At 33.9% G+C, this 19,733-nt stretch overlaps 1 protein-coding gene and 1 pseudogene across 1 annotated transcript; both read right to left on the bottom strand.

The window, feature by feature from the left end:
- Nucleotides 1–1,320, bottom strand: part of LOC149518648 (receptor-like protein kinase FERONIA) — a 51,083-nt pseudogene extending 49,763 nt beyond the window's left edge.
- A 15,764-nt stretch (nt 1,321–17,084) lies between these two features.
- On the bottom strand, nt 17,085–19,221 carry LOC149518647 (cytochrome P450 CYP749A22-like). Its single transcript, XM_089761450.1, has 5 exons — nt 18,936–19,221; nt 18,626–18,849; nt 18,307–18,539; nt 17,608–17,986; nt 17,085–17,525 (listed from the first exon to the last, which is right to left on the bottom strand). The coding sequence occupies exons 1-5, from the start codon at nt 19,219–19,221 to the stop codon at nt 17,085–17,087; spliced, it is 1,563 nt and encodes a 520-aa protein (XP_089617576.1).
- Nucleotides 19,222–19,733: the final 512 nt, after the last annotated feature.

The following is a 19,733-nucleotide window of genomic DNA, read 5'->3' as shown; positions in this document are numbered from 1 at the left end:
ACAGCGTTAGAGGAAACCATCAGCCAAAGGCAAAGGAGGAGCAGGTAGGACCCGCCTTCCGACTCAAACAACAACCAAAGCGGTAATGATGAGATTGGGCAGTGGAACCAAGAATAGAAAGTCCCGGTGGGCAGATGATGAGCCGAAGCCGGTAATTCACCTTCCTCATTTCATGAAAGATTTTACTGGAGGTATCCAATTTGACCCTGAAATTCCAACTTTGGATAGTAGGTTGTTAGAGATTAAAAGAATGTTGCCATCTGGATTGCCATTGGATGTTAGACTTGAGGGAGCTAGGTCTCCTTCACTCGAACCTTCAAAGAATAGGAACTTGCATGTTTTAGTTGAGGCTGAAACACAAGAATCACTTGATGTTGCCGCTGCAACGGTGGAAAAACTCTTGCAGTCTGTTGTTGAAGTATTGAATGAGCATAAGAGGTTTGACATTTGTTTTTATTTTTCATTTTCTTTAAAAAAACTTATACAATATATACAAAATTAAAACCACACCAGAAGAGTAAACATCTGATTTGCGAGTTAAAGTTCTGTTTCTGCCATATTCAGGGTCCAAATATCCAAAGGTACCCTTTGGTCCTGAGTTGACTCGGTTCCTACAGGATCTCGCAGTCTTGCCTACTTTTGACAGGCCAAAATCTGAGACTTTGGCCACCCAATATTGATCCAGGAGAATGTTTGTTGATTTGATGTCCCGGTGAACGATGGAATGCTCTGTGCCCGTGTGGAGTAGTGTAATCCACGAGCAGCACCAATGCAAATCTTGAGCCTCTGAGTCCATAACAGTGGTGGATTTTGAGTCCCGTAGAGATGATCACGTAGAGTGCCATGAGCCATGTAATCATATATCAGGATCAACTCATTGTCCTCTTGACAATATCCAAGCAAAGATACAATGTTCATGTGACGAAAAGTGGAGAGCAATTCGATTTCAGTTTTGAACTCTTGGACTTCTTGGTGGGACTCAGGATTTTTGCGCTTAACTGCCACTTTGGTGAACCCATCTTCCAGTAGACCCTCATAAACCTGACCGAACCCGCCACAACCAAGCACAAGAGCTTCACTGAAATTATTAGTGGCAGCTTTTATATCTTCCAAGGGAAATTGAATGGCAATGATCTGAAGATTTAACATTTAGGCTGCCTGTTTTACCAAGGTTTTTCTCGTAATGTTTCGAAATCCAATGAGAAACCAGGTAGACTGTTAGAGAGACTAGACAAATTCCAAAAACCATACCCAGAACCAATCCAAGGAAGATATTAGATGGAGTAGTCTTGCCCCGATTATCTACTTGAACATGAGCTGCAAGACTGTTACTAGTATCGCTCAACTTCAAGATCTCAACTCCAAGATCTCAACTCCATTCAGTATTACATCAGCAAGTTGTGGCTTTGAATCAGTGTTAGGCTGCTAGGCAAGCCAAAGATCATTTCTTCCTTCTTTCATTTCTGAAACCGTGATTATATAGTCTTTATGCATTGCAACCAAAGGACCACCAGCTATAGAAACTATATCCAGGCAGCTTTCCACTGTCTTGTTGTTGATATACACGTTGAACACTCTCTCTTTCACTTCTGTTACATATAGTTGAATCTCTCAGAAATGAAGCCTAACAATGTATTTGAAACCTGAGTCAACGGGAAATGTCCATGTCAGATTGTACCCCACATTGTCAGCCTCATCACTACCACCAATTGTCCTGACTGTACTGTACAGGTCCCCGGGTGCTCCATATTCACTTAATGTCCAAGAGCTTTTATTGTAGTCTATATGACATCATATGCTTCAATAGGAGTGCCATTTCTAGAACCCTGTATGTGTAGATGGTCATCCAGCCCAATCCCGAACGGCTGATTCAGACTGTCACTACCTGCGTTGATTCTGTGAAGTATCTGAAGCGCAGGTTCGTCTTGACTGGAGGTAGCATTGGAAGTTTTCTTCACTTCATAATCAGAGAGTTTGAGGGACATTGAGTAAATCTCTATCCCATTTACAAAGGCAAAAGCGTCTGAAATATTTGGTGATGGAGCGAAGGTGACATTCAAAAACTGTTTCTTTAAGTTAAGGAGGAAATCTTTAGTGAAATAAGCTGATTTCAAAATGCTTGCCATTGCAGAAGGGCTAAAATTGTTTAAGTGTAATTGCCAGAGGTGACAGAGAATTCAGCCCTGGAGATTTGGTCCATGGCAGTGTAAGAAGTAGGGTAGAAATGAAGGCGAATAAACTTGAGGCCGGGGCAGATAGGGAAACTATAGGTGAAAGAAGAACGAAAGAAGCGTGCAGTTGCATATGGATTCCTCAGAACCTTTCCGGTTATATTTGAAATCACACGGCCGATCCTTGTTTCTTCATAATAATCCGGGAAAAGATTTACATCCCCAATCCAAGTTTACCATCAAACGATGAGTTTCCTGCATATCCGCCGTCAAGAATTACTTGGTCCGAGGAGGAAAAACAATTCCAGGAATTGAACAAGAAGCTGAGGTGAAGCAAAGAAAAAAGTGATATCCATGAAGCGTAGGAATTGGAAATTTTCTTCATAGAGGCAAGATTGTAACAGCTGCTCAAGGAAGAGAAGAAGATAGATAGGCAAGCGTAGCCGAAACATCCAATAACTAGGTTGTTAAATTGGTAATCAAATGTAAAGGGGTCGTTGGTCCGATGTTCCCATTCCAAATTTGTCTGATCCATAGCTATTGGCTGGGTCCTCCTGGAAACTTTGGCCTTTCATTTTCGAATTGACGAGAATCAAGTCGAAAGCATAGTTCCATGCAAAAGCACGCGGATGTTTCTTTGATTATTCCTCAAAAGTCCCAATTGCTTCATTGCACTTGGAAAGTAACTTGTATTTCAACAGTCATAACATAAAAGCATAGCCATTAAAGAAATGAAAACAGGGAAATTATAAGAATCTTTCTGTTGCAACTGAGAATACTAGCTTCACAGTTTCATTAATTAAATACTGACAATAAGTCTTTTTCTAGTCTTCCACAGAAAGTAATTGGGTAAACTTTTCTTCTCTAGAAAACCATTACAATTCTTGGAAGGTTCCGTAAATTAATTTGTGTTGACTGTGACAGGATTGCTTCATGGGTTATTATTTTTTCTTGGAAAGCAAAGTTGCATCTGTTCCAGCTCCGATTTATCCATATAATTAACGGTTTTGATTCAAATCCCCACATTTGTAATTTATTCTTTTAAAGGATAAAAGATAGACCGGATGGCTATAGAGAGATATATCTAGCAAGGATCGGATAATTGGAGTCAACTGCGAAAATTTTTTCTTTTCTTAGGTCAAGTTAAGTAAAGCATTAAAAATTGTTAATTAAGTCTTTTTTTACCTGTAACTGATAACTGGGAGAGTGAAAAACCAATATTATTTCTAACAGTGTAAATATATATATATATATATATATATAAATGTATCAATGGGTTTAAAGCCCATGTATTCAAAAATAAAACTTAACCTTATAAGTCAACTAAATATAATATACATTTTAACAATCCCTCAAACTGAAGATGATTTGAAATGAAACATCTAGAGTTTAGAAACTAAATAACAAAAACATGAACTTAAAAGAGATTTTGTAAAAAGATCTATCACTTATGATTCAGAAGAAATATGCGGTAGCACAATGGTGCCTTTGTGTATCTCTTGTATAATAAAATGATAATTTATTTTAATATGTTTCAACCATTCATGAAAAATATCATTGTGAGCAATTTGAATTACACTCTTACTATCACAAAAGAGTGGAATAAGAGTAGGCATGTCAACACCTAAATCCATAAGTAACTGACACAACCATATAATTTCTAATGTAGTGTCTGATAAAGCTCTATACTTTGCTTCAACACTTGAACATGCCACATCTATCTGCTTTTTGTTTTTTCAAGATAGCAAAGAATCACCTAGAAAAATATAATAACCAATTGTAGAATGTCGATCTTTAACATCACCAGTCCTATCAGAATCAGAAAAAGATGAAGTTCAAGTTTAGAAATTGATGAGAACAATAAAACCTTTATGTAGCATTCCTCGCAAATATCTCAATATCCTAAAAACTGCAACAAAGTGAATTGTCCGAAGTGCTGTCATAAATTGGCTTACAACTTGAACTGCATGACTAATATCAGGTCTTGTAACTGTCAAATATATAAAACTACCAACCAACTATCTATACAAAGTAGCATCATTAAGAAGTTCTCCATTAGGAGCTTTCATTTTAACATTAGTTTCAAGAAGAGTGTCAACAATTTTATTATCAGATAAGCCAGCTTTAGAAATAAGATCAGAAGTATAATTCACCTAAGACAAGACATATCCATGAGAGGAACAAACAACTTCAATTCCCAAAAAATATCATATTGGACCAAGATCCTTCATCTCAAAGGTTTTGCTAAGATGATTTTTTATATTCTAAATGCCAAGGTTATTATCTCCAATTATCACCATATCTTCAACACAGAGAAGCAAAAATACAATATCTCTTTCAAATCGATGAATAAACAATGTTGAATCATAAAGACTCTACATAAATTTAGAGTCAAGAATAGTAGTGCTGAATTTCTCAAACCAAGCATATGGTGCTCGTTTAAGATCATATTAAGCACGTTAAAGCTTGCACACTTGATTAGTTTGGCAAAACAATCCAAGATGAGGTTTCGTATAAACTTCTTCACGAAGATCTCCATTCAAGAAATAATTTTTTACATCCATTTGTGATAAAGCCCATCCTCGAATAGAAGTAATAGCTATAAGAGTTCGAACAAAAGTCATTCGAGCTACAGGAGCAAAAGTTTTTTCATAGTCAATATTATACTCTTGTGTAAATCCTTGAGTAACCAAATGACTTTATATCTCTTAATTGACCCATCTGATTTAGTCTTTACCTTGTACACCCACTTACAATCCATTACAGATTTTCCAAAAAGTAAATCAACATGATCCCAAGCATGAGTTTTCTCTAAAGCATCTAATTATTCTTTCATAGTTGCTTACCAAAGAGGATTAAAACTTGCTTCATGATAAGATTTAAGTTCATAAAAAGAAAGAATTGTAGATAAGAAACAATGAAAATCATGATAATGTTTTGAAGGAATTTGCTGACGTGTTGAAAGTTTAAGTTTTGGGACAAATGGCTCTAACAAATTAGACAACGGTGGTGCATGATTATTTATGGTAGAGTCAGTGATGATATAAGCTTTATTTGGATGAATTTGCCGAAGAGTTAGAGAACTTTAGGGCACATAAGAAGATTGATTAGAGTACTTTAAATCAATGAAAGGTTTAAAAAAGACAAAAGACTTATGAAGATCATTGGTAGATTTCTAAAAAATAGGTAATAAACACATCAAAATATTTTTTCAAAAAGTAACATGTTGAGAAACATGAAGTTTTTGTACAACAAAATCATAGCAATGATATCTTTTTTGTCCAATACCATACCCCAAAAACACACAAATGACAGTTTTTAAAAATAATTTATCACATTGGACTTTAGAAAGTGAAACAAAACATGTAAAACCAAAAAAACGAAGCTCAGAATAATTAAGAGTATTGTTATACAAACATTCAAAAAGAGAAATTTCACTAATGATAGAACAAAGAATATGATTAATAACATAAACTGAAGTAAGTGTAGCTTCCTCTTAAATTTTCTTTAAAACCAATGAAGATAACAATAAGGCTCTAGTGGTTTCCATGATATAGCGATGTTTTCTTTCAATAACATCATTCTGCTGTGGTATATCAGTATAAGATGACTCAAGAAATGTACCTTAAGAAGCAAGAAACTCTTTAAAATTACCTAATTGATATCTTCAAGTAGAATTAGCACGAAAATGTTTAATTGTTTTAGAAAATTATGTTTTGATCATGATAAAAAAATCTTGATAAATTTTAAGCAAATACAAAATGATGCTGAAACAAATAAATCCAAGTGTATCTTAAAACAATCATCAATAAAAATAACATAATAACAATAACCTCTTATACTAGATCAACGATGTGAGCTCCATACATCAAAATGAACAAGATCAAAAGAAGATAAAAAAACTGATTCACTTTTATTGAAAGTAAAGTAGATTATTTTGCTAGTTTGCAACTGAAACAATTAGACATTTTTGACTTAACATAACCTAACTCGCCACTAAATACCAAATATTGAACTCTATAACAAGAAACATGTGCTAACCTACAATGTTGGAGGAAAAAAGATGAAAGCGTTTGAACACCAGAAACTAATAAAGATTTTCACACAAAATGATGATCAAATTGACCAAAAGGATGATATAACACATGTAAGTTTTTCAAAACAAATAATCTTCCAATTTTATGACCTATCCCAACCATTTTTCTTGTTAAGCAATCCTGCAGCACATAACCATGAGAGTGAAAAATGACATCAAAACCTTGATCATATAACTGACCAATAGATAGCAAATTCATGAAAAATGATAGAACCAAAAGAGCATTATCAAAAGAAACATTTTGAGAACATGAGACAAAGCCAATATGAGTAGCAGACATATTTGAACCATTAGCAGTATGAATAGAAGGTGAATAAGTAATATGACTTGAAAAGTCAAAGATAGAATTATCAAAAGTCATATGATTAAAAGCTCCAGAATCAATGATCCAATTCTTAGAATTAGTACCTGTAGTAGTTGATAATGCAGATGTAGAAGAATTATTACCCATAAAATTATTACTCATACTAGAAATAATTTGTCGAATAATCTCTTAAGTTTGAATTGCAATAGAGTGAGAGTTAACATTAAAAGTTTCTGTAAACGATGTCGTAGCAACAACTCGCCTCATTTTATGCAAGCCAAATTTCTTTTTCAATTATAGACAATTATACTTTGTATGTCCCAACTCGTAATAGTAGTAACATTCAATTTTAGAAGAATCCCTTCATTGAGATGAGCCAAATGAATTAGGGATAAATTTTTTTGGATATGCAGCAGCTACTCAAACAATATCATCCCCTCCTTTGGATTGATTGAGGATGCCCCTCCTAGTTTCTTTGACCATTAATTATGACAAAATAGCATCAATAGAAAGAAAAGGGACACGATGTAAAATAGAAGCACGAATGGATTCAAAATCATCTTAAAGTGCCATTAAGAATTATGCAAGACAACTTTCTTCTCTGTATCGGTAATATAATTATGCATCAATAGTCTATTTAGGTTTCATAAGAGCTAATTGATCCCAAATAATTAACATTTCAAAATGAAAATAAAAAATTGATTGTCCTTTTTTTTTGTTTCAAAGTAGCAAGATCCATATAAACACCGAATTTTATTCGAAACATTTTTTTAATATAATTGACTTGGACCTATTTTCAAACATGGACCGAAACCATTAATTTAGGATCATTACGTAAACCATTTTTGGGGCCCATTTACAACCCATAAAAGCCCAAAGATAGCCTATTACACGGCCCAATTCACAGCCGAATATGGCTCATTTGTACACCTATAGTTGTTTTATTTATGGACCAAATATAGCCCTTATGGAAGGAGCCCAAGCAAAGGCCCGTCTTAGTCACGTGAATGCATGTAAGAAAAGGTGGAACATGCACCTGAACAGAAGCTGGTGACCCGTGTACAAACCCAACCTGCAGCAGACAAAAAAAATAGAGTTAGTGGCTTGCAAAAGAGGGGCCTTAGGGAAGCATGGAAGAAGACAAATCCTAAAGCTTGGAAAGGAAGGCTTTCAAGCATAAAAGAGGAGGAGAGTCTGGGAAAAAGAGGGGTCCAAAAAAACAAAAGAGGAAAAAAGAGAGAGCTGGAGGATGATAGAAAAGGAGAATCACGAAAAAAGAAGAGAGTTTTCGAGGAAACCAGAAATAGAAAGGAAACCTCCTAGGTGGCGACCAAGAGAAAAGAAAAATATAAAAAAAGAAAAAGAGAAGAAACAGAAAGCGAGAACGAGGTTGGTGATCAGCCGTAGACAGAAAAACTAAAGAGTTTTTTTTTTTTTTTTATTTGAAACAAAGCTATGAACCGCAACAGAAAGGTGATTCTCTCTCCCTGCATCTTTTCCTATGAACGCCTGCTTCTTGTTTCTGTCCTTCACTTCATTTTTTTTTGTTGCATAGTTTCCTCCTGCTTCTGATGCATTGGGGGTTGCCATAAAGTTTACTTTTGTTTATACGGTCCCAGTTGAGGCAGAAAATAGGTGTTTCCTTGTTGTTCATCTTTCTCCACGTAAAAGATGTAGTTGGGTTTTAAATAGTTACTTGTAAATGAAAGAAAGAGAGTCCATGGACTTCGTAAATAAATATATATATTTGTAAACAATGAAATGGCTTCCAGAATAAAAAAGGGGTGAACGCATAGGTAAAGTTTTTAAGAGATTGTCCTTTTCTTTTCTAGCTTACATAAGACTTGCAGAGGATTAAAGTCATATAAGTTGTTTGCCTTTTTAGCCACTCACTTCTTTTTCATATGTGGACTATGCATAAAAGGGGTCCAAAGTTGCCATCTTTACTGTTGTGATTCGTTTCTTGCATGGAATATAAGCTTGTATGCTATTTTGGTTCGTTCTTGAAGCTTGAAAATCCAAGCTTTATCTGTTGTTGACTTTGCTTTCATTGTATTTTGGGTTATGGTTAAAATCTCTTTGTGGGAAGACTGTAAGGAGTTCTAAAAGTTCATTCATGCTTTATGGTTTATGGCAGCTAGTGCAGATAGGTTCTGTTAAAGTCCAAAGAGTTTAAGAATGGTAGGTATTTTACAAAACAAAAATCATGGGACCTCCTCTATGTTGTTTATATATATATATATTGCTTATACAGGAGTGGTAATAATAAAACAGGGACTGTGCATGGAGTTTCAAGATTCCAAAGCTAACTTTGGGTTAAAGTCCAATTGTGTTCTTCCACTGTTTCTCTGTATATGTTTGTTTTTTAGGCGTTTTTGGTTACCTTGGCGCGATAGTTGTGGGAGTGAAAGGAAATTGTTGGCCCAGAACCTGGGACTTCTTCAAATTGTTTATATATATATATTGTTTATAGGGAGAAAAGAGTCCATGGTAAAGAAAGCCATAGGACAAAGCTAAAGCTTTGTTTAAACGGAATTGGGGGGGGGGGGGGGGGGGGGTGCGGCTACGGGTTGCATTGTTTTTAAGATGGAAGAATAGAAAAATTACTAAAGCAAAGATAGGACAAAATTAGAACTTTGTTTAAAATGAGTGGGGACTACACGGTTGACTTACTTTCTCTAGGATTGAAGCATGAAGGTATTAAAAAAGGCAAAGCCATAGTTTTATTCGATGTTTTTTTGAATGAAAGCTTTAAGACGTAGGGGAGGAAGACCATATCCTTTTGTTGCCCTCGAATAGGTTAGGTCCAAGTTTCTGTTTTTAGTTTAAATTCTTTAAATGATTTTTTTTATATGGTTCCTAATAAAGATTCATTGTCATGTATATTTAAATTCAATCATTCCTATATGTATATTTTCATGATGTTTTAGTTTAACTTTATACATTGGTAATTTTTTGATTATTTGGATTCCTACGCTCATTTTAATTTAATCCTTCATACTTTAATTTATATTTGGTATATTTTATATTTCATACACTTTAAATTTATGCATCATAATAATAATAATAATAGTAATTTAAAAAAAAGAGAAGAAATATATATAAAATATGTACAAATATAAAAATTTATTTTTTAGAAAAATTAGACCAAACCTACCAAAAATCCAAACTCATTTTAATAACTAATTTTTTAGAATAATGTGTGTATTCATAATTTATATATATGTTTGTTGATGTTTAATATTAATTATATTATTCATTTTTTTACTGCATAAAAAAGTTTTCTTAAAATCTTTTAATTTTAAATAAATAAAATTAAAATAGTATTCTTGTGAAATATAATTATTAATACTTTATCTAAATGTTAGAGAGTCATCAGTAATTATCATTTACAAAGAATGTTATTTTATTATTTTAGAAGGAATATTATGATAAATCTTAAATAAAAAGACTATTTTTAAATTCTATCTTTATGTTTGAGGTTTTGAAAGTATTTCTTTAATTTAAAAATTTTCATAATATCCCTAAATAAATTTTTTTTAAAACTAATTTTGATTCTTAAATGTTCCTAAGTGTTCTTTTATGGTAATTAATCTTCTACTTGAAAATTTTATATAATGACAATGTTATAGTTGATAGAACCACATGAAATATATACAATTTGCCTCTTGTTTCTATGCACCCCTACTGCTACTTGTGTATATAAAAGATTTAAATATAGCTTGAATTAGTGAATTGATTGGCCACAAAAATTCGTGAATTCAATTCTTTCTACATTCTTACTATTAAGAAGGCAGAGAAGAGGAAAAAGAAAAAGAAAAAAATTATATGTTCTTACTTAGTTCTCATGCAGATGCATATATATCTCCTTTTTTTATACCATTTCACTTCTTTCAGTACAAAACAAATATTCATATTTAATTTAACATGAAATAGGCTATTTGTATTTTAATTTTAAGAAAATTTTCAATATTGTGTTTAATAGTTTCTAACATCACAATGTAAAGAAATAAAAAAAAATAATAATACTATAAAATATTAGAAAAACTCTAAATGTTTGAAAACAAAATGGTTTATTCTTTTGAAATGTAGAAAAGATCAAAGAATATGTGAACTTTAATTTTGCAAATTTGATGTAGTATCACAGAGGATCTTGAACAATAATTTTTTAAAAATGAGATTTGATATTTGATATTTGAATATGCTAAAATTTGAATTTTGATTTCTAGAAATCTTTATCATTTATATCATGAACATTCTAGTATACAAGGTTGATTTGGTGGTCAATTATATCCCCACTTTGAAATGGCCTTTTTGAATGAGTTGGTCTACAAACATGGCAATATCACACAAAAATTACCAGTTAATCAGATTGAAAGCACTTATATTGTAAAACAACTAATAAAAAAAAGTTGCAAGATTCAAGTTGAAACCTTGTCAAAAGGCCAAATTATTGCAAGTACAACCATGCAAGATATAGTTATGGAGTTTTGCAGATTTAGGTATGAGTTCCAAAAAACAAAAGTTGTAAAACCATGTGCTTCTTTTAGGCCATTGTAGCATCCGAAAGAGATCCTAAAGGGGTCAAGGGACCCTATTGTCTTTCCCTTAGCCATAATCCAGGGCCATCAATAATGACACAACACAAACTTTTTCATTCACACACGAAACCCTCTTGTTCTTTTTACTGTAATATTATTATTTACAAACAATAACACTAGGAAAATCACATATATTTTGGAGTAAGATTAGAATCCTCTTTGTTGAAAAGAGTTGATGGCTAATTAAAAAAATAATGCTGTTTTGTTTAAGCTAAGAGCCAGAAATCCTTGTGCAGCTTAGTGGTGATCAAATAACCGCCAAGTTTTTTGCTTTTCCTTCTTATTGCAATTGCCATGCAACTGGCATTCTGGATACAATAGTTGACAAATCCACCAGTTACCCGGTTCCCTGCACCAGTAAGTGGCTAAGAAATATGGAAAAGAGGAAGAAATTATTTAAAACTGAAAGGCTCTGACAGCATGTCAAAGATCACCCAATTTAAAAACTTGAATTGATACATAATTAGGAGCCAAAAATGGCTAGTAAGAACTGTTAAGAAAATAGGGTTCAGCCTCATGTAAGTGATTTTGGACCAAGTAAAGGCCATGGGCCTTGATATTTCATTTTACATAGAGCCCTAGCTACTTAATAAAAAAAAGGTGGGGTTGTTTTAAGGGTGTGTCAAAAACCAAGTAGAGAAAGAAGAAAAGTCAAAAAAAGTAGAGAGAAAAAAGAGAAGGGAGAGTTGGTTGAACGAAAGTCGATCCGTGATCTGATTGAGTTGGAACCTTGTCAGGAGGTTTATGATTCAAAGTTCTACATTTTGAACGGTAAAGATCAGGTTTGAAGCTCTCTAGGAACAAATCCATGGTGTATTTGTTGAGTCACTTATTTGGTGAGATTTCTCTAATTGTTTCTCTAGTTGTTGATTAGCTCTAGTTTTAGCTAGAGAAGAACTTTGTATACCTATTATTTGATAGTGAAGATTTTTCTGATGGTCCGTGATTTTTTTCCTTTACACTGGAGGGTTTTTCACGTAAATCTTGGTGTGTTTTAATTTTTTTTGTATTTTTTATTATTGATTGTTATCTATTGCTTCTGTATTGTTGTGATTATTACTTCAGGCACAACAAGTGCTATCAGAGTGAGGGTTATTTTGAGACATCGATACAGAAGCAACTAGGATAGAAACAAATTTTATTTGAGATCATGGAGTGTGATACAGGTTTCATGATAAAATTGACAGCATCGAATTATTCAATTTGGAAGCCTATGATGGAGGATCATCTATACTGCAAAGATTTGTATGAGTCAGGATTGAGTGATTCGGCTAAACCAACAGATATAAAAGATGAAAGCTGAAAGAAGCTAAGTAGAAAGATGCTGGCTACAATCAGAAAATGGGTTGATATTAGCGTGTTCTATCCTGTAGCGTAGGAGTCAAATGCTCACATTGTTTAGAAAAAATTAACAGTATTGTATGAGAGAAAAATATATATGAATAAAATTATGCTTGTTAAAAAACTTGTAACTTTATAGTACAGGGATGGACGATCTGTTACAAAGCACTTGAGTGATTTTCAAGATATATTTAATCGGATAACTATTATGGAGCTTAAGATGGATGATGAAATAAAGGCATTATTTCTTTTGGGTTCATTGCCAGACAGCTGAAATACTCTAGTTGTGACTATTTTTAATTTAGCTCTTGATTATAAGGTGATATTGGAGATGATAAATGACAATATGCTTAATGAAGAAGTAAGGCGAAAAGATGTAGACCTTGGGAATCAAGCTCTGGTCACAGAGAATACGGGTAAAAATATCGACAGAGGTCAGAACTCAAAAGGTCGTGGTAAGTCTAAACATAGATCCAAGTCTAGAGGTAAAGTGAACTATTTCTATTGTGGTAAGGCAGGTCATATAAAATGAAACTGTAAAATCTTAAAACAAGAGTGAAAAGATGAGAAAGTAAGAGTTCAGATAATGATAATGTTGTAGCAGTGAATTCAGATAGTGATTCAGTTACTTTGATTTGTACACATGGTGATTGTAATCATGTTAGTGATCCCGATATTGAGTGAATAGTTGACACATGAGCGACATATCATTGTATTCCTAAGAGAGAGTTGTTTACAACTTACAAAGCAGGAGACTTTGGTTGTATCAAGATGAAAAATAAGATTGTGTCACAGATTATTGGGATTGGTGATATTATTGTACAAACTAGTACAAGTTGCATATTGACTTTGAGAGATGTCAGACACATTTCAGATATGAGAATGAACTTACTTGCTATTAATGTCCTTGATAATGAGGGATATGAAAGTCGACAAAAGAATGGATAGTGAAAGCTTCTCAAAGGATTTATGGTAGTTGTAAGGGGAAAACTATACTGCAAATGTATAATATATGGATGCAATTGAATGGTAACCAGGTAAATGCCATTGAAAATGATGTTTCAGCAAACTTGTAGCATAAAAGACTGGCACACATGAGTGAAAAAAGGTTACAGATTTTGGCAAGGCAGTCCCTTATTCCCTTGACCAAAGATATGTCTCTCGATTCATGTGATTATTGTTTGTTTGGTAAGCATCATAGAGTTTCTTTTTGTAAAAGTTCTCAGAGAAAAGAAAATAGATTGGAATTAATTTATTCTGACGTATGTGATCCTATTGAGGTTGAATCATTAGGTTGTAACAGATATTTTGTTACTTTTATTGATGATGCTTTACGTAAGACTTTGGTGTATATGTTGAAATACGAAAGTCAAGTACTATAGTATTTTTAAAAATTTCATGCCATGATTGAAAGGATGACAGGATTACCCTTAAAGTGTTTTTAAACTGATAATGGTGGGAAATGCACATCTAAAGGCTTTGAAGAATATTGTTCAAAGCATGGGATCAAGCATGAGATGACAGAACCTGAAACACCACAGCATAAATGGTATAGTTGAAAGAATGAATCGCACCATTATGAAAAAAGTCAGATATATGTTGAGGATGACAAAATTACCAAAGCCATTCTGGGATTAAGCAGTCAACACAGCTTGTTATTTACTTAACAAGTCACCATCAGTTCCTTTGGGCTTTGACATTCCAGAAAGAGTATGGACAGGGAAAGATACTTCATACTCTCACTTAAAAGTTTTTGGGTGTAAAGCATTCATGCATGTGCCAAAAGAGTAGAGATCAAAGCTTGACAATAAAGCCACATAGTGTGTGTTTGTAGGATATGGTGATAAAGAATTTGGTTACAGGGTATGGGATCCAGTAAAAAAAAAGACAGTCAGAAGCAAAGATGTGATCTTTCATGAAAAAGAAATCATAACGGACCTTGAGAAAAATGAGACGACTACACGAATTACTATTGAGTGTGATATTTCAACACCGACAGAGATTCTACAGGAAAGAGCCACAGATGATGAAAATGAGTAAGAAACAGAACTTGGGGATATGAATGAGCCAACCATAGTAGGTGATGAGCCAGATGCAATTAGTTTTGAGGAGGGGGAGCAATCCTCTCTACCTGAGAGTATTGAGCAGGGAAAGTTACCTTCGACATTAAGTGATATAGAGTCTCAGCCCAGAAGATCTACTAGAGAGCATAGGCCATCTACCAGATATCCAAGTTCAGATTTTATTTTAGTTACCAATGAAGGAGAGTTAGAAAGCTTCTAAGATGTGCAAGCTACTTCAGATAGAGAGCACTAGTTACAAGCAATGAAAAAAGAGATAGAGTCATTACGAAAGAATGGTACTTATGATCTTGTTAAACTTTCAACAGGGAAGAGGCCATTAAAGAATAAATGAGCGTTTAAGTTGAAGAAGAATGGTGATAAACTAGTGAGGTACAAAGCTCGATTGGTAGTAAATGGTTTTTTTCAAAAACCAAGCACGATTTTGATGAGATTTTTGCTCCAGTTATAAAGATGAGTTCTATTCGAGTGGTACTGGATTAGCAGCTAGTTTGAATCTTGAGCTTGAGCAATTTAATGTTAAAACAACTTTTTGTATGGTGATTTATGGGAGGACATTTATATGAATCAGCCTGAGGGTTTTGAAGTGAAAGGGAAAGAACACTTAGTTTACAAATTGAAAAAAAGCTTGTATGGCTTGAAACAAGCTCCGCGACAGTGGTACAAGAAGTTTGATTCTTTTATGGTGAGTCATAGCTATAAAAAAACAGCAACGAATTCTTGTGTGAATGTTAAATAATTCCTTAATGGTAACTTCACTATCCTATTATTATATGTTGATGATATGTTGATTGTAGGACAAGATGCTAGTATGGTTTGTAGGTTGAAAGAACAATTATCTAAGTCCTTTGATATGAAAGATTTAGGTCCAACAAAGTAGATTCTTGGTATGAACATTATCCGAGATATGAGAGTTGAAAAGCTGTGATTGTCATAAGAAAAGTATGTTGAACGAGTGCTTGGTAGATTCAACATGTAACATGCTAAATCAGTTAGCAGTCCATTTGCCAACCATTTTCATCTAAGAAATCTTGTCTAGTGTCTAAGAAAGAACAACTAGCTATGTCTAGTATTTCTTATTCTTCTGCAGTCGGTTCTTTAATGTATCTTATGGTTTGTACAAGGCCTGACATTGCTCATGCAGTTGGTGTAGTGAGCAGATTTCTTTCTAATCCGGGGAAGATTCACTGGAAAGTAGTGAAATTGATTTTTAGATATTTGAGGGGTACTTCAAAAATGTGCTTGACTTATGGAGTTTCACAACCAGTTCTAGAAGGGTTTACTGATGCTGACATGACAGGCGATCTTAATGGTAGAAAATCTACTTCAGGGTATTTGTTCACTTTTGCAAGAGGAGCTACATCTTGGCAATCTAAGTTACAGAAGTGTGTTGCTTTGTCAACTACAGGGCTGAGTACATTGCAGCAACCGAAATATGTAAAGAAATGCTTTGGATGAAACGTTTTCTTCTTGAATTGAGGTTGAATCAGAAAGGGTATGTGGTATTTTGTGATAGTCAAAGTGCTTTAGATTTGAGTAAGAATGCCATGTACCAGGTTAGAACAAAGCACATTGATGTTAGATATCATTGGTTATGTTCAGTGATTGAAGAACAACAGATGCTATTGAAGAAAGTTCATACTGATAAGAATGTAGCAGATATGTTGACTAAGATACTTCCTAGGGAAAAACTTGAGCTTTGTAGTAACTTAGTCGGAATGAGTTTCCTAGCCAAGGTAAGTTCCAAATGAAACTGCTATGGTGATTAATCTCCTCATAATGGGGCTGAAGGGGGAGATTGTTAGGAAAATGGGGTCCAGCCTCATGTAAGTGGTTTTGGACCAAGTAAAGGCCATGGGCCTTGATCTTTCATTTTACACAGAGCCCTAGCTACTTAATAAAAAAAAGGTGAGGTTGTTTTAAGGGTGTGTTAAAAACCAAGTAGAGAAAGAAGAAAAGTAAAAAAAAGCAGAGAGAAAAAAGAGAAGGGAGAGTTGGTTGAACGGAAGTCGATCCGTGGTTCGATTGAGTTGAAACCTTGTCAGGAAGTTTATGATTCAGAGTTCTACATTCTGAACGGTGAAGATCGGGTTTGAAGCTCTCTAGGAATAAATCCAGGGTGTATTTTGTTGAGTCACTTATTTGGTGAGATTTCTCCAATTGTTTCTCTAGTTGTTGATTAGCTCTAGTTTTAGCTAGAGAAAAACTTTGTATATCTATTATTTGATAGTAAAGATTTTTCTGGTGGTCCGTGATTTTTTTCCTCTACACTGGAGGGTTTTTCACGTAAATTTTGGTGTGCTTTATTTTTCTTGCGTTTTTTATTATTGATTGTTGTCTATTGCTTCTGTATTTTGTGATTATTGCTTCAGGTGCAACAAGAACTGTGTGTTGTACATTAATCACACCATTATTTACAACTGTTTCTCACTTATTATGACTATTTTACCATTTTGGACACTAATAGAGGCAGTTATCGCTTTTAAAACTTTACGCATCACTCTGTAAAGAATGAAGCATTACTTGAAGTCCATGTTGTGGCTGAAGCATAAATTGAGAAAATGGCGAATGAATATAGGCTGGGGAGAGAGTAATAGTGTAGCGTTGTAGGATCATTGAGAGAGCAATCTTTGTTTCTGTGGTTGCAAAGCCCATACCCACGCAAGATCGAGGTCCCAATGAGAAGGGACTGAATGCAGCCGTATTGTATTTGGTAGCTTTGGCAATACCTTCAGCGAATCTCTCTGGTTTGAAAAGATGCACATCATCACCCCATAGTTGAGGGTCATGGTGAAGTGCTATGATCGGGATCATAATCTCCATATTAACAGGAATAATGAGCTTTCCCAATTGAACATCTCTTGCAACCTTTCTAGATATGGCAAATACAGGAGGATACAATCTCAGGGTTTCATAGATGATCAAGTTCATCTGTGAGCAAAATAAATTTATAATTTATTAAATGCTGGTAATGCACGCTATTGAAATCGTCAGAGATTGCGGTTTTGCTTACAGTTTTTAGTTTGGAAATGCCTTCAGAATGAGGATTTTTGTCACCGAATACCTCGATCACCTCTCGTCTTGCTTTCTCTTGCCAATCTGAATGGATTGATAAAAGCAGGACTGTCCACGTGAGCAAGGACTTAGTCATTTCTTGTCCAACAAAGTAGAATGTTTTGCACTCATCTACCAAGTCTTCTAAGGAGAGCCTGTTTTTGTCATCCGAATCATGAAAAGCACTTACAAGTAATCCTAGAAAATCATTGCCGAAACTTTCAGCTTCTCCAGTCACTATTTTCTCTTCCCTTTTCTTAATCATTTCCATCACACATTCATGTATTCCTTTAGCAAGCTTTTCTGATTCTATTTCATCAGTAGTTTTCCGAATCTTGCTGCAAAAGCAAACAAAGGTATAAGCCGTATACATGGAGAAAAGGAGAAAAAACTTAATCCTTTGTGATCATATTTCAGATTTTGCACTCAAGTGACTTCTAGGTATTTCCTTTCTATTTGGAAATCAGGGGCAAACTCCAGAGTCTAGATTAATCATGTGAAGACCACACCAGACCAAGATATTATTCAATTTTACTTGAAAGTTTGGTGATTTTATCTCACAAAAACATTATGGATTTAATATTTGCATATATTTAAACAGATCTTTATAAAGCCTCGACGAGAGATTAGAACGTTACAAATTAACTTACTAACTTACCTGATGCCAGGAATCCGAGATTTATAGAGATTTCTGGTAGCAAGTATTGATAATTTAGTCAACATTTGAAAAATCTTCTCCCCTTCCAAGTAACAGCTACCAAAAGCTGTTCTAGATATAACTTCTGAAGTCAGTAACCTGAATTGTTCAAACACTTCGATCTCTTTCCCTTCTTGGCCTTTCCACTTCTCTAGCATTGTCTCAACGGCAGCAATTATTGCTGGATTCATGCTCTGCCAAATACAACCATCCATTCTGTAAGAAACTAATTCATAATTCTTAAATGTCAGTACGAAATAGACTTTGTTCGAAGTTTTACTTTTAAGCTCTCCCCATGAAAAGCATGATTTGCCAACTTCCTTTGCCTGGCCCATTTTTCACCTTCGGTTGTCAGAAGCCCGTCCCCAAGTAACTTATAGATAAAGCCTTCAGCCTTCTTTTTCGGAAAAGATCCTTCGATATTTTTCAGAACCTTTTTGACTAGTTCTGGTTCTGAAATTACCAGTTGAGCTTGAGTTCCTTCCCAGGTAAGATAATTCTTCCCTTATAAAAGAACAAAAAAAAGGGTTCATTTTTTTTATTTGAAGTTAGAAACATATTGCAAGTGAAAAACATCGGAATCATCTTACCATATATGTTGGTCCAGGAGTAAAACTGAGGCAGCACCCTGGGAAATATATCATGAGTTAAGGCAGCCATAGGTTTGTTTAATGCTTCTTTTCTGAATTGGACAGATGCTTTGTTGTTTCCATGGATGAATTCATATGGAGGTCCTTTGATTCCCTGTAAACTCAATGCGTACTGTATGCGTAAAGGTATCCACCAATATTTGTGAAGGAATTTGAATAGAGTTATGAGAAGAGACAGGCACAAAAAACTTGTGAGAAGGATTAAAAGCTTTGCTGTGGAATTCATTTTCGTCTCTTAACAATGAATTCAGATGTTTTTATGTACTAAACATTAATTTCCATTTTATATAAGCTTTTATGGGCCGAAGACTGATGCTTTAGAAGCCCGCTTTTGACTTCATTTGGATTTTTTTGATAGATTTGTATAATAAAATTTAATCATAAAGGAATCAAAGGAAACAAGAAAATAAAATAAAATTACAACTCAAAATTTTCTTGCATTATTAATTAGTGTCATTTCTAGAATTTTGTCAATTGATATTATAAATTAGATTATATTTTAGAGAAAATAAAATGAAATTACAACTCAAAATTTTCTTGCATTAGTGTCATTTCTAAAATTTTGTCAGTTGATATTATAAATTGGATTATATTTTAGAGGTTGATACATTCATAATACACGTGTAATTCTTATCTTTATAAATTTATGTCAATAAATAATTTTTTATATAATAATAATAATAATAAATACTAATAATTTAATTTTAATTTTGATATAATATAAATAACATTTTATAA

Source organism: Durio zibethinus, chromosome 5 (assembly GCF_047325235.1).
Source record: "Durio zibethinus cultivar Kanyao isolate XHJ-2024 chromosome 5, ASM4732523v1, whole genome shotgun sequence".
Taxonomy (NCBI): Eukaryota; Viridiplantae; Streptophyta; class Magnoliopsida; order Malvales; family Malvaceae; genus Durio; species Durio zibethinus.
This window is presented reverse-complemented; position numbering and strand designations above follow the sequence as displayed.